Below are 15173 nucleotides of genomic sequence, written 5' to 3' on the forward strand. Positions count from 1 at the left end.
ATTACAGACAACAGATCCATCTGTTGCTGAGACTATGATTGTTTTTTATGTTTTATAATATCAAAAAAATATATTTTTGTTGCCATTAAGATTGTGGTAGAATGTGACTACTCTGTTCAGAATTTCATATTTCCAAACCTAAGAAAAGAGCCTGTCCAGAGAAACGACTCTGGGTGTCTAAGGCTAAAGGAGAGATTAGACCTTTTACCATCTTTGCACAGTGAATACACTTTCAAAGTAAATCTCTTTTTATTTTTGGCAAAGTTATGTTTCCTTTGTTTTTTTCATGGAGAATTTAGAGCGAAACGAATCAGCCAAAGCCATAAAAGATCTTAAGCTGAAGATAAAACCCTCAAATTAATATGAATTATTTTGACACCAAATCGTCAGTAATTGTTTTGCAATGTTTTGTCACTTTTCTATAAGGAAATGTTAAAATTTGACAAAACGGTAAAACTGAATGTAGTATTGGATAATTTCACAGCACTGGAATATAATTCCAACTTTACCGAATTATTTAACAAGGTGCAAATAATCAGTTCAATCAGTTCAACTCAGGATCAAGCTTTATTGATTATTTCCACCAGGGGGCAGCATTACACACAGTCAAAGCTGGAGAGCCCACATTATGGTTTTAAAACAAAGAATTACTTGATTAACATCAAAACGTCCACCAGAACCTTTTCCTGAGTGGGAAAAGTTCCATTACATTTCTTTAAGGAATGACAAAACGTAAGAAATAAAATAAGAAATGACATGAAACATCGTCAGTATACCTTTGGTTATATACAACCAAACATCCAGTTTCTATTCCAGATGAGCTGCTTAAAAGACAGCATGCAGCACATTTCCTTAAAATACAAAACTAAGCCAAAATATCGAAAAATCCAGCATTAAATGTCAGAAGAACATGAACTGTGGTTTTATCTTACTCACCAGTTTGATTATTCAATCATTTACTTGTAGCTCAATGTTTTACATAATATATAACAAAAACACAAAACTGATAAACACAAAAAGACATGTGCTAACCTCAACACAAAACTGAATGAAAAATTCTCAAGCTCCACATAAGCTTTACTCAACAAAACATCTATCGCTTCTATATCCAAAAATAGCGCCCTAAGATTTGACTACCTGGTAGATTTAGATAATGAGATAAAACACTACAGCAGGCTAAACATCTCATGTTTTTAATTTGCTTTACTTTGAGCTTCACAACAAATCTTGACCAAACCAAGTCCGTCACCAACATCTGATGATCAGTTTATTCAGGTGGGCAGAAGGCCGCATAGTTATCTTTAAGTATTATGTAAAGACCTGGGTAAACTGGTTCAGTGAAGTTGTATTTAAAGGTGTGCAGGTGATGCAGAATTTTTCCCCATACAGCAAAGAAAGACACAGTACCACCAGGATAGTCCAGAAACACCCCAAACCTGTTGCATCCTTCTGGAGGATTAACAATGTAGCTCACGGTTTGGCTTTGGTCTGCCATGTACATTCCGCACAGACAACGCAAAGCATAATATTTGTGATAATGCTCAAATGATGTTTGCTTTCCAGGTTTTCCACCAATGCATGCAAGAACTACGCCAGCGTATGTGTCGCCAGCTGAGCTCCATGTGACCTCAAAGTAATGACGACCGGTCAGGCCTGCTGTGCACAGAACATAAGGAACAGAGCCATCCGGAGGATCCTTTCTCCACATCAGGCTTGCCTTCTTGTTTCCCTCAGAAAGTTGGAGAGAGTCAGTGGCTGTGTTTGGGTCCAAGGTAAGATCACAGTAGTCTGATTGACATAGGAAGACAGTTTGTTAAAGTCTGATTAGATATTTTTAGTTCATTTTAGAACAGGTTATTATGTAAATATAAATGTACCTCTGCAATAAATAATACGAGATGGCATTAGCTTAATTTAAACACATCTTTTGTTTTAGAAGAATATGAATGCTTTTCCTAAAAGTAATGTCTCATTCACAAAATCTTGGCCCAAATTAAAATCACATATTTAAACAGTGTCATGAAAATAATGTACTTACAGTATAAGAGATTTCTTCGATCTAAGTTGGCTGTGACATCAGTAATAACAGGTTTTGAGAAGTCTTCTGTTTTCAGAATGCCGTCCATGTATTGGTAGATGGTTGCTCCTTTGAATTTCTTATTTGGAAGAACTGCTACAAGGAAACGAAATTTACTGCTGCTTTTCAGGTATTTGGCAATGGTGTAGAACTCTTTGGCGTTTTTCCTCATGTTGGTTACAATCTCATTGGAGAAGAACCAGTGGTCCTTAGTGGGTGCAGTCACACTGGGTGGGGGTGCTGCCTTATCTCTGCTCAAATATTTGGTCATCTGCTCAGTGAAGGGGTCATCAGTTTCCACAGAGGTGAAAACAAAGCAGAGGGCATTTTCTACACCTGCAGCCAGAGCTTCTCTGTCCAAGTCAGACTCATCTGGGACCGTCTTGATTCCCTCCATAATGTCTGCACATGATTTGATAATGTTGATTTCTCTCTCTCCATTATCTAACCACTTATCTAAGTATTCCTCACTGAATGGAGACTTTTTGTGGTCATCAAGGAGTTTCTCTACAGACTTTTCATCTTCTTTACCTTCACGAATCAGGGGAATCTTCTTCTGCATGGTCTGTCTGAGCATTGTTGTGTAGTCATTACAGAGATCATGGAAGCGCTTAAACTTTTTATAAAGCTCTGGAAAACATTCCACCACTTTCTCATCCAGAGCCTCATTGCATCTCATTTCCATTTCTCTGATACTTTCCAGAGTGTCGGTTGCTTTTCTGACCAAACCAACAGAAAAGTCTCCCATCAGCTCTGATGCAGATGGTTCCAGATCCTTCAGAGGAGTCAGCCAGACTTTAATAGGAACTGAATTCTCTCCATTTTTTCCAAGGAGCTCTGGAAGCCTGGAGTACGTCTTGACTGCATCTTGAAAGGTTGCAGGGTTCTTGTCAAGAATTAGGTCTCCGTAGAATTTGCAGGAGAACTTATTAGTTGCAGCTTTTTCTTCATCAGTGAGCTCTACTTTAACTTTCGCCTCAAAACTAAAGCCTGGAATCTTGTTAATTGCAAGTTCTGCGCTGGTCCCGATCTTCTGAAGACTGCTTGAATCTAACTTCTCACTGTCAAACACAAAAAAGGCATTTGCTCCGTAGAGTATGCCTGTCACTACATGTGTGGCACTGAGCTTTGGATTAAAACTTTTAGCATCCAGTTCCTTCTTTTCAATGTGAGACAGAGACAGATGTTCATATGTAGTTGTGGCTTTGTACTGAAGCGTGATTCTGCTCTGGTTCTTAAATTTTTTTCTTATCATTCAGATAACTGGCAGATCCTCCAACCTCAATCAGACCACCTAGGATACTGGCTTTAAGCGACACATTCACATCCAGCAGAGAAGACTTGGATTCAAGGGTGTCGGATGCAGTAACGTGATAAGAGCTGCTGTTCTGAGCCTTAGTAGAAGTGTTCTTCTTGATTGTTTCTTTGTTGCAAAGCGAGAAACCTGTAAAATCCACAAAAACACATTAGATTAGATTAGGTTTTGCATGGAGTTTTCTCTCTGTTGGTTCTCCAGGTACTCCAGCTTCCCAATCTCCAATATGTTTGTGAAACATCAGGCAACTTATCACAAGAACTTTTCATCAACATGGACAAAGTCACCCTCACATTCAATAAGTTCTAAATAAAGACGATTTATAATACTTGTTTTTTTTACTCTTCCTAATGCATTATTTGACTTCAGTGCCTTTCATTGCTTCAACGCACCTGATTCAGCTGTTTGCAGTTCAGCAAATGTCTTTGTACCAAAGCAGAGAAACAGCTAAAACATTCAGGACAGTGGACCTTGAGGTCCAGAATTGGGAATCACAGTTTCAAACCACAGCTATCTGCTGTTTGAGTTTGTTTGAGTCCAAACAAACTGCAGAAATGAGCAGGTTTGTTCTCACCCGTTATCAGCTGATCTTTGCGAGCATCATACAGCATTCCCAAGGCAAAAGGCCGGCCGAGGGCAGCAATCTCCACCTGGTTTGAAGACATGTCTCTGATCTACGAGGACAGACAGAAACATCAGGTGGTAAAAACAGAAACAATGCCAGAACTGTGAAATAAATCTATTATGTTGTTGGATAAAATGATGACAAGCTTAATTGCAACTTCTGCAGCTCTTCAGAAACATGAGGGTTTCGCTACCCGATGAAGACGAGTTGTTCAGTTAAGTTGTGTTGAAGCTCTTTTGACTTGTCTGAGTTCTTGACTTGGGGTGTGATCTTATATCTTATAGCTCCTCCCACTGAAGTATCTGGAACACCCACGTATCCCATGTAGAACTCTCAAAGCGTTATTGAGGATCTATTCAGACGTGCCTAGTGATACAAATGGAAGTTAATGGAATATACTAACTTTCTTAATTTGTTTGACCTTACGTTTATTTTCAGGGTTTTTTTTTAACATCTTGAACTTTGTGTAGAACTCCTTTGTATAGATATTCACAACTTTTTTGTATATGTATGTTTTCAGAATGTGTAAGCATTGCTTCTGGATTATAAACTCTTTCATTTTATTCAGCTGTTGTGACATTCAGTTAGAGTTTAACTAGGTGAATCAGTCTCAGGGCAAATGTATTTTCTCCCAACACTTCTGCTCTAATGATAAACTGCGTTCTGACTTCAACACAGCTGGGAAAGCTAAAGGTCGATCTGCTCAGTGCCCTGAGATTAGCTTAGCAAGTGTTTAAAAAAACATTAAAAACTGAAGGTTTGGCGAATTTAACTGTGAAAGTTTGTTTTAATGATCCTGTCAGGAGACAGGAGAATAGTATTTGATTCCCAGGAAAACTGAAACATGCTTTTCCTAGACAATATATACAGGAATTCATTCTGGCATCAATGTTCAGCAGGAGTTTGGACTTGTTGCTCTCATAAATCAGCAGATTATTTTCACCCTGTGGTGTTTCAAAGTGTGCATGTCTTGACTGGGCAGAAGGTTGCGTTTTTTCTTAAGATTTACTCAGGGAGCGATCCAACATTATACAACCCTGCTTACATAAAGAATGTTGAACACATCTTACCATCAGGTATTCAAGAGTCTTGACTTGTCTGTGAAAATTCCTCTCACACAGAGACAGATTGTTCCACAGCAGCAGCTTCATGTGAAAATGAACATACAGACAAAGGCTATATGCCTTAATCAAAGTCTCTCACTGACTAAGGCTTCTTCCTTCACCAAAGCAATTTCAGCTATGAGTTTATTCTAAGTCACATTTATGCAGAGTTAATATTTCCAGCATTAAGTTTGTGGACCAAATTCTGATTGATGGTGATCCTTTCTTGTCTCTTCACTCCATAAAGTTGCTCTTTGGCTGATGGTCTCTGTCTGTGACTATTTCAGGAAACACTTTCCTGCACAACATCTTGGACATCAAATTATTTTATTATGGCTGTTTGCACCGTCTCAACGGGTTGATTGGTGTAAGAGTACAGAAAACTACCGTGTCTCTCCATCATGGTCCTGAGATTGAATTGTTAGTATTTTGCAGGATTAATATATTCGTCCAGATTGCTTGAAGAACGCCCTGTCCAAAGTGGGATGAAAGCACCTCTCTGTATCAGATCTGGTTTTTCCACAAAATATTAGACTGTTATCAACGTAGTCGACATTCTTTTAAGGACATCTAGACAACCTGTGGTTGAATGACAAAATGTAACTAAACGACCTGTTAGAGTCCAACTTTTTTTTTTTTGACAAACTTATGTACTATTCTCTTGAACAGTTATTTGTTTTCTCTAATTAATGATATAGTTAAACTGTGTTTTGTATACTTTTTTAAGTCGATTTTTGTCTGCTATTCTAGGATTTAATATAAATTTACAGGTTCATTCCTGATATTTGTATCAGTTGGCATGTCTGAATAGATCCTCAATATTGTTTGGTTTCTTTGTTTGTATGTGCAGTTCAATCGCTAGGATTAAGATAATTTTGGTGATATCGTTTAGACAGAATCTCGAGGCTCATCGGACATAACTCTGACTTTCAAGATAATGAGGTGTTAGGTTCTGGGCTTTAAGCCAAACTCTTACTGCAGTAAAACAGAACTAACTAAAAATAAGTCTATTGTTGCCAAAAGTTAAATGTAGTTCAGTAAATGTTTATATTGGAAATATTGATATTACTGCCTCCTAAATGTATTTTTATCTACTCTTTATTATTAATATTATGTATTGTTCTTTTATAAGACTTGGACTTATAAAATCTACCTCCTTGACGTTCTAAGGTTAGAGTTTTGCAGTAAACAGTTTTAATGATCCTCTTGGAAAGCAATCCATTATTTCTTATATAGCTATAGGAATAGCTGCTGTTATCCAGATAAAATGAGACCAGCCTTTTTAACTTGTATTAGAATTTATTTTGGTGCCGGATATTCAGGATTGTGTTTGACTTGTTGCTTTGCCCAAATAACACTAAGGTCTCATGAATTCCAGTAAGGCGCACAGCAAGAAAAGTCTATGCATGTCTCCTCCCATTTTTGATAACACATCATAAAACATGGTAAAAATGAGTAATCTATGAATGCTTGTTAATAATAAATGAATTTACTGCCTATGTTATGTTACTCCACTTTCTTATTTCCCACCATATATGAGGAAAACCTCACTGCTGGTCAGTAATTTGCTTTCTTTGACAGTCAGCGGTGAATGACTGTTAAGGAAAGAAACCGAAAGTATTTGCTGACCAAGATGCATTTCCTTTCAAAGACCACTGATACCAACGACATATTTCAGAATTAGATAACATACATTTTTTTCCTCAGGATTTCACAAGCACATGAAGTTTCCAAACAGCCTGAAAAGGAAAAAAAAAAAAAAAAAATCTGAACCAGAATTGTAACTAGTTTTTACGTTAAGTGAATCCTGGTCATAATGATCCACAAAAGTGAAAAGATTTGCACAAGACCACAAGGAGCAACAGCAAGCGGCGAGGATCAAGGCGCTTTGCTGGATTTGGTAAAAAGGTTCTAAACACCAAAGTTTCACATATTCTAACGTGGCGCAGTTTGATTGTGACAGCTGTTCTTGATGTTACACACCAGAGATGTTGAATGTTTTCTGTTCATTCTTAAAATTAGTTTGGGCCATTTAGATTTTCAATTTTCAATATTATTTGTATTAGCTTGACTCCTTAGCTAACTATTTCCAGTGCACACATTTAGTTAACTTTGTCAGTTTGCTAAAATTTTGTTATTATGCAACAGATTAATTCCTTCTTGACTTGAGTTGCCAGGCTCCTTTGGAGCTGCTGCTGGAGCGCCACACAGAGGAGCTGCTTTGTTCTCCTTAAATGGTTAGCATAACCTGAGGGGGTTGTACCATTTGTTGCCAAAGGGAGCGGAAATTATTTTATTTTTTATTTTTTATTTTTTTAGTTTTTCTTCTGTTTTTGGCAGCCAGTGCTGTCCAATAGTATTTGTTTAATTTAAAAAGTACTTATTAGTATTGGTTTGGCTAGCAGTTGTTTGGATTTTTTTTATGTTAGTTTCTTAGTTATTCACCTCTTGTATGTCAGTGGTGGTCTGATAAGCCACTATTTAAGTTTCCCTCATGTTTTATTTGTTAGGTCAGTTTTTGAGCTGTCCTTCTTATTTACGAAGAAGAAGCCCGCCACCAGCGGGGAAGATGAGTGGTGGATGTTGCCGGTGGCGATGGATTCATAGATGTATTTTTTCCACGGCTTGATGTTCAACAACTAAAGGTTCATGTCCTCAGATTACCCCAGAAAGGGTTTTAGAAACATTTAAAAACAGAAGTATCTTGTATTATTAATTTAATGGTAAAGCTTTTTCTTTTCTTTTTTTTCTCTTAATGGTCTTCAGTCAGAAGACAGAAATATAGCATTTGTGTTCTAAAACAAATGTAGATACTGTGTGTCCACTGTGTCGATACTACAAATAGATTCTGGCATCAATGTTCAATAGGAGTTTGGACTGGTTGCTCTCATAAATCAGCAGCTTATTCTCATTCAGTTGTGTTTCAAAGTGGGTGTGTGTGTTGGCTGGGCAGAGGGTTGCATGTTTTTTTTCCTCAGATTTCCTCAGGGAGTGATCTACCATCATACGGCTCCACTTGTACAAAGAACAATGAACACATCTTGTCATCAGATATTTAGGAAGAGTTTTGACTTGTCTGTGAAGATTCCTCTCACACAGAGACAGATTGTTCCACAGCAGCAGCTTCGTGTGAAAATGAACACAGATGTAGACAAAGGCTCCCATTGAGATCAGGTAAAATGGGATAAAAAGAAACATTCCTCATTCATCAGATCAGTGTTCCCTCTTGGGTCCTTAATACTCATCGTTATATCTCATAACTTTACTAATATTTTTGTTTATTGAACATCTGAACCAGTCGTCATTGACGCTATAGGGTGATAGATCTGGTACTTAGATCTTGTTATCTTCCAGAGAGTACACTCTGAAACAATCCTGGAGAACTGTAAAAACACAACAACCTCATACACAATCTAGCTTTTGTTATCTTAGATTAATTTTTAACTCCACTTTTGGCTAATTGTTACAAACATTTTTGATTGCTACGTTGCTTCCTTCTCTTTTTTTGCTTCCTTTCCATGTAGGCATATCATTTGGTCTGTTTGATGTTTTTTTTTAAGGTTTATAAAAATGTTTTAGCAATAGAGTCTCTGCCACAGATATATTTTAGACGTTTGAATTTAAATGATAGCTGACTTGCAACACTTACTCTTAAATTTGTGCAGAAAATATCACCTGCTCTTTGACTCATTTGTCAGCCAATTAAAATATGGATAAAGTGTGCTTTATCTGATCACTAGTTAAATGTTAATCAGACATTGTTCCACTAACCCACATTTTCATGAATACAATGTCACAAAGTCTAAGGTGTTTTTGGGTATGCGATGTCGACCATTTATTGGTCTGTTGGTTATAAAGGTTGCTGAGAAACCAGAGACTGACATCAGATTGCTGTAGCAGAACTCGGAGGAACATTTCCTGACAGTTCCTGACAGTTTTCATCCCTAGTATTCCTGCAGCACAACCAGGAACATGAAGGTGAGTCTACAGCTCTTGTAGGGTTGCATTGGTTATGATGTAGTTAAGGTATATTGAAACTACTTAAAGGATCACATAGCATGTTTTTATTTAATTTACTGCAAAGAAACTAGTGGGGCTTTTTTCAATATTGATGTTTATGTCAATAAAATAACCAATTAAACTGAGCCAATCCAAGAAAAGTGGTCAAAAATTCAGTTGTAAAAATACCAGAAGTTGTTGGTAGCCACATAAAAAAAGTATCACTTCTTTGAAACTAAAGGGTACTTAGTCAACGACGAGCAGATGTTAATGTACGGATAATTTTGATCTTGTGTCGACTGAAGAATATCTACAATAAGCTGTTATGGTGACAAAACACTTAGATCATTGGAATCTAATGACTTGAAGTTTTTACCCACCTCTCACAAGTGAGTCTATATCTTATATACATTTAATGAAAAGAAAAAAAAAATTATATATATATCTCATAAGTGCTTGCATAACATTTCTAATAAAAGTTGGAATCTTTTCTTCTGCAGCTGCTGTCAGCTCTCCTGCTCTTCCTGATTCCTCTATGGGTCAGCTGTGCGCCTCTTGTCCTTCCTCTGGACTGCAGTGACATCTATAACCATGATAACAGAAAACCCAGCGGAGTTTACACTATCTATCCTATTGGGGCCACTTCGGCTGTTCAGGTAGAGTAAAAGGAATATTAGAAGACATTTAAATATTTCACAACTTTAGACTGTTTTAATAGAATAAAATGTACACAAAAAAGACACAGAACAGAATTACCTCTCCTATCACAACCCAAAAAATCCTAAATCACAATTGTTGATTTGAAGTTTAAGTTTAGGTTGCTTAAACCTAGACATAATAGCTGAGTAAATCACAGCTGGAAACAGGTGTATCTTTGTCTTATGTCCTAACGAGTTTCTTGTATTACTATTGGATCAAATCTATTGTTTAATGAGTTATGGATTTCACAATCTATACTGGAATATTTAATGCATCAGTAACCCAAGGAAAAAGGGACCATAGGAAGGAACGTTACTGTCATATCTTTGATTTTCACATTGCTCTTTAAAGCAATGAGCTGAAGTGAATCTTAGGCTTTGCTTTCTATCGGTTCAATAGAGATGCAGGCTTGAGCACCTTCCTGTTTGTGTCTCTGCAGGTGTTCTGTGACATGGACTCTTTGGGAGGACGGTGGACAGTGAGTGTCTGAACTCTTCAGTTTCCTGTCATCTTCAGACAGATTGATCTTCACTGATATGACCAGTTGTTCTGCATTGAGCTTCGTTCAATGCAGAACAATCATTCTCAGTTCAATATTAGATTCAAGAACAGAATTTTCAGTTGTGTTATGGTTTGTGTGGGTTTTTTTTTTAGGTCTTCCAGAGGAGGATGGATGGCTCCGTGAACTTCTACAGGCCTTGGAATTACTACAAGGAGGGCTTTGGGATTGCTGCTGGAGAGTACTGGCTTGGTGAGACCTGAAACTGAAACAGCCATGAAGTTTAAGAAGAACTAATAAACTATTAAAATATTGGGGGGTTTTTTAGGTCTGGAAAGGCTCTTCCACTTAAGTCTCAGGAAAAAGTATGAGCTGCTGGTTGACATGGAGGATTTTGAAGGAAATAAGGCGTACGCTCGTTACTCCTCGTTCTCTGTTGGTCCAGAATCTTATGGATATACTCTGCATGTTTCTGGATTTAGTGACGGAGGTGCAGGTATGTGTTAGAGACACAGGCTCATTTATCTCTTCTCTGATAAACACAAAATAATTGTGCATAATTATCCATAATTGTACATGATTTACATGTTGTTCACATATAAAAATCTAAAAAGTTTGGTTTCCATCTACTTTGCAGAACTACCTTTCACTTTGTAAGTCTACAGACTGAGTTGTTTAAATATCCCTCTTTTCAAAAATAGCTCATTATGGAGATCATCAGAAGACATAGATTTTCAAGTTTTGAACTGGATTTTAACTGGACCATCGTAACACATCAACATGTCTTGGTTTAATTCGGCCCTGGGTTGTTTTCCTGCTGGAAGGTGAACCTCTGTTCTGATGCTGCCAAAAGCACAATTCGTGTTGATGGTTTTTTTAGGACAATGTGCCTCTGAATAAGATGTTTTGGATGTCAAGCAATAAATAAATAAATGTTTGCTGTGTCTGTTTGATGGCTTGTGGCAAGCTAAAAACAAGACTTTTTATGGCTTTATTTCAGTAAAGGTATTCTCTTTGCTACTCTTCCTGAAAGGCAAAATTTGTGTAGACAGATTCTCTTCTCTGAAGCTCCTCAATTAAGCCTCACCTTAGCTTTTTCTGTTACCTGTCTGCCACACTCCTTGGTCTTTATGATGTTTTTTTTTCTGTGTGTGTTTTGCTCACTATGTTCACCATCACATCTCTGAGGCCCTTATACTGATATTAAATGGTAAAGGTACTAAATTACATTCAATTACTAATAGAATTGACTCCAATAATTGATTTCTGAAGGCAGTTGGTTGCATTTAGTTTCATTTTAAGACATAAAACTAGAGGGTGAAGGCAAAGACTTAAGTTATTTCTGTATAATATTTAAACTGAAATGTTTCTGTGAGCTAATTTCATCTCTGTTTTTTCTGCAGGAGACTCTCTAAGTCTTCATAGTGGATTCAAATTTTCCACCTTTGACAAAGATCAGGACGGTTCTGAAGCAAATTGTGCTAGAAGATACCTGGGGGGGTTTTGGTACCAAGCGTGTCATAAGAACAATCCCAATGGGGTTTACCGCTGGGGGGCTGATGGTACCATCTACGGTGTTGGAGTGGATTGGGCCACATGGAAAGGCTACGACTATTCATTGAAAGCCATCAGCTATAAGATTCGCCCTGTTCAGTAAAATGGCAGCATAAATGTTTAGCAGTGTCATGAGTTGTGGTTTGTGGTGTTGAGAGAGAACGCTGACGACCCAGGTTGTGATGAAGATGATGAATTTAATAATGAATGTGGCTCAGGACTAACCAGTTCAACTGAGAACTATTGACTACAGACACACGAAGACAACTGACAAGGATCTAACGAAGGACAGAGACAACAGGTGGGCTTAAATACACAGGGAGTAACTAGGGGAACTAGACACACCTGGGAAACAATTAGGGAGCAGACAGGACAACACAGAGACTCACAGGGTACAGGATCACAATAAACAGAAAAAACCCAAAAATAATCAGAAAACTTAAATCCTAACAAGCAGTGCATCACATTGTTCATGGGTTTTATTATATCTGCGACCATCTCCTGTTTTTCATATTAAGATTTCTTTCTGTGGCTCTTATCTCAAAATCTGTGGGTTATTTTTATTGGGTAAACTCTTTTGCAATAGCAGCATCATCATTTTACCATCATAAAAATTATTTAGAGATCTTTAAGTCCTGACAATTTCACATCTGGTATATTCACCCTAAATTGTGCAAATGAGGTGATATACTACAAAGGAAATTATGACTCCTTGTGATGAAAGTCTAAAGTAATTATATTTTGTCAAATTAAATATGAGCTTATGTTGTTACTGAAGGCCATGATGTGCTGGCCTTCAGTCAGAAATTAATTTCAATATAAATTCGTAGCTGAAATCATCTTCCACTATTCTAAATTAAGTTTGTTTATATTATCAGAACATTTCCTTTCACTTTCTAGTCTTTTTATTCTTGGAGAGCTGAATCACAACTTCCTAATTTCAATCAATTGAAACAGTTAAAATACGCCCTATTGTCCTTGGCTTTTCAGTTTTTTATAGTTTATTTCTTTTCTTTTTCTGTTATCTGTTGTTGTGGAAGTTACCCAACAATACATTGCTTGACTTCCTTAAAATGTGCTATTGGTCAATTAAAAAATATTTTTATCTGCTGTGCTAGCTCTGTGTCGCATACTTTTTAATTAACTGAAATCGTCACAAATTCCAGTGAAGGTTAAAAGTTATTTAAACTCTGAAGCTAACTTAAGAAGAACAATTTTACGCTTCTATTTTCTGTTGTTTTTTTTTTTTGTTTTTTTTATGGGTTAAAATGAAATATAGTCTCATTGAACACAACAAAGAATGAAAATTAATTCGTTGAGAGTGAACCTTTGTGATAGTGAAAATGCTTAATGACAGGAAAGAGCCGCCTTTTATGTGAAAATATAAGAAGTTGCATGGTTTCAGCTGAGATCATGTTTCTCCTCATTGCTGCTGGAGAATGACATCTCTCTTATATTCAGGAGAAAATGTTTAATATGCTGAATTAGTCACAGTCAGTCAATCAGTCTTATAATGCTAATAATCAGGTTGTGTGTTGCACATTTAAACACTACTGAAGTTGACCAAACCGTTTTACATTTCAGCCAAATCCAAACACAATGTTTGTGAAGATTAGGTGGCTGTGTCGCTGCCTGACCAAAACACTGCTAACCTAAATAAATGGGCTTGAAAAATGTTTAGTTAATAATTAAAATTCTCTCCAACCCATATGTAGTCCTTGTATGTGAGGAATATGAAATAATATGTAAAACTGATTGAAAGAGCACAAAAATACACCTCAAAAGTTTTCATTTTGGGTTAGAGAGGATTGAAACTGTCTCAAATAAACATGTTATTGCTTTGTGACACTTGAATTCATCACCAAATTGTATTGACATGTTTTGTAGCCTTTTGTTGCTTTCTCATAAAAATAAAGCATTAAAAATGGTTCAAACCTGACTGCTTTATGAAACCAGAAGCAAATTATCAGGAGCCTCACAGAGTTCAAATCAGGACACAGCTTTATTAGTTGTTTCCAGTAGGTTGCAGTATTACACAAAGCCAAAGCAGAAGAGGCTTCGAGTAAAAACATCAACAATATCATGTTGGCGCCCATGTTGTTGCTCTGAATTAAAAAAGAAATTCAGCTAAAGACAAAGATACTTAGCAGGTTCAAATTGTCCACCAGAACATTTTCTGAGTGGCTTCATTTTGTTTAAGGAATAACAAAACTTAAAATAAAAATTAAAAAAAGGTATTGATATAGAAAGAACTTATAATATCACACACACACACACAAAATCAACATTAAATGTAGAAACATAAACAGGTTGATGTCTTATTCAGTTTTTCTTACTGGATTACTAAATCACTTTTGCTTAACATAATATTTAGATTTAATTTGTTTTACAGCTATGAATAAAACCGCAAAAAAGAAAAACAAAACTAAAGCTCCATCTACATCATTTTTCTAAATGATGTAAAGAAACAGATTGATTTAATGTTCCACCTGCCATACACTAATTTTTGACAAACTGATAGAGAATGAAGAGGCATGAGTCAGTCAGCTATTACCTCTACAAAATATGATCAGATTGTGAAGTTTAGCATACAGAGATATTTAACAGAAACAGTAAACATGGAAAAGAAAGTAAGATAAAAACAGTTTTCCTGCAGTCAAATCAGAACGATGAATGTACTCTGCCCTCTGCTGGCGGAACATTTATTAAAATCAGTGATCAGTAGATCAGTGCAGAGTATAAACACATGTTCACTAAGGATCTTTGGGTGTGTACGCATGCAATTTTACATCGTCATTACAAAGTAGACCAGGGTACATCTGCAAATTTATTGCAAGGGAGCTCAAAACCTTTTGTAAGGAAAAATAATATTCACTGTAAATTTATTGGAGAAAGGAGAGAGGTCGATATTTCAGATGAAAATATATAAAAAATTTTGCAAACATTTTTTTTAAACCTAAAAATAGAAATAAAAATAATGGTTCTTCAAAAATGACAACAAATTTCCCAGAGCTGATGTTTATCAAAAAATATAAATTCTCTTGACCAGATCTGATACACCTGTGTAAATTGCATGACTACATAAAATAATTGACCTGTCATTTTGGGCAAACTTTGGTTTGTTCCTTTTCAATTAACTTGATCAATAGGCTTTAAGAATTTACCAGAACTAAATATCGTCACCTGCCTATAATAATGGCCTAACTCTTTTTTTTTTTTTTTTTTTTGCCTAAAGTAATTTCAGTCACTGTTTGCCAATGACTGATTGTTTTTTGCAAAAATAATTTTTGACTTAGGCCATT

The 15173-nt window shown here is 36.3% G+C and overlaps 2 protein-coding genes across 2 annotated transcripts; one reads left to right on the forward strand and one right to left on the reverse strand.

The window, feature by feature from the left end:
- Positions 1-554: 554 nt before the first annotated feature.
- On the reverse strand, positions 555-4356 carry LOC106935944 (stonustoxin subunit alpha-like). Its single transcript, XM_015016685.1, is given in 5 exon segments — positions 555-1788; positions 2039-3323; positions 3325-3521; positions 3967-4066; positions 4222-4356. Coding segments are annotated over 5 exon segments (2223 nt in total). The 5' UTR covers positions 4342-4356; the 3' UTR covers positions 555-1267.
- A 182-nt stretch (positions 4357-4538) lies between these two features.
- On the forward strand, positions 4539-12042 carry LOC106935938 (microfibril-associated glycoprotein 4-like). Its single transcript, XM_015016677.1, has 7 exons — positions 4539-4542; positions 4775-4797; positions 9620-9775; positions 10258-10296; positions 10473-10569; positions 10646-10813; positions 11721-12042. Exons 1-7 carry the CDS (start codon positions 4539-4541, stop codon positions 11972-11974), a joined length of 741 nt encoding a protein of 246 aa, XP_014872163.1. The 3' UTR covers positions 11975-12042.
- The last annotated feature ends 3131 nt before the right edge of the window (positions 12043-15173 follow it).

Source organism: Poecilia latipinna, unplaced genomic scaffold (genome assembly GCF_001443285.1).
Source record: "Poecilia latipinna isolate Pla-1442-1.1 unplaced genomic scaffold, P_latipinna-1.0 Scaffold2047, whole genome shotgun sequence".
In the NCBI taxonomy this organism is placed as follows: Eukaryota; Metazoa; Chordata; class Actinopteri; order Cyprinodontiformes; family Poeciliidae; genus Poecilia; species Poecilia latipinna.

Excerpts from the sequence above, each read along its gene's own strand:
- LOC106935938 (XM_015016677.1), top strand. Across the intron at positions 9,776-10,257 it reads GGGCCACTTCGGCTGTTCAG|GTGTTCTGTGACATGGACTC; the intron begins GTAGAGTAAAAG and ends GTGTCTCTGCAG. Across the intron at positions 10,297-10,472 it reads CTTTGGGAGGACGGTGGACA|GTCTTCCAGAGGAGGATGGA; the intron begins GTGAGTGTCTGA and ends TTTTTTTTTTAG.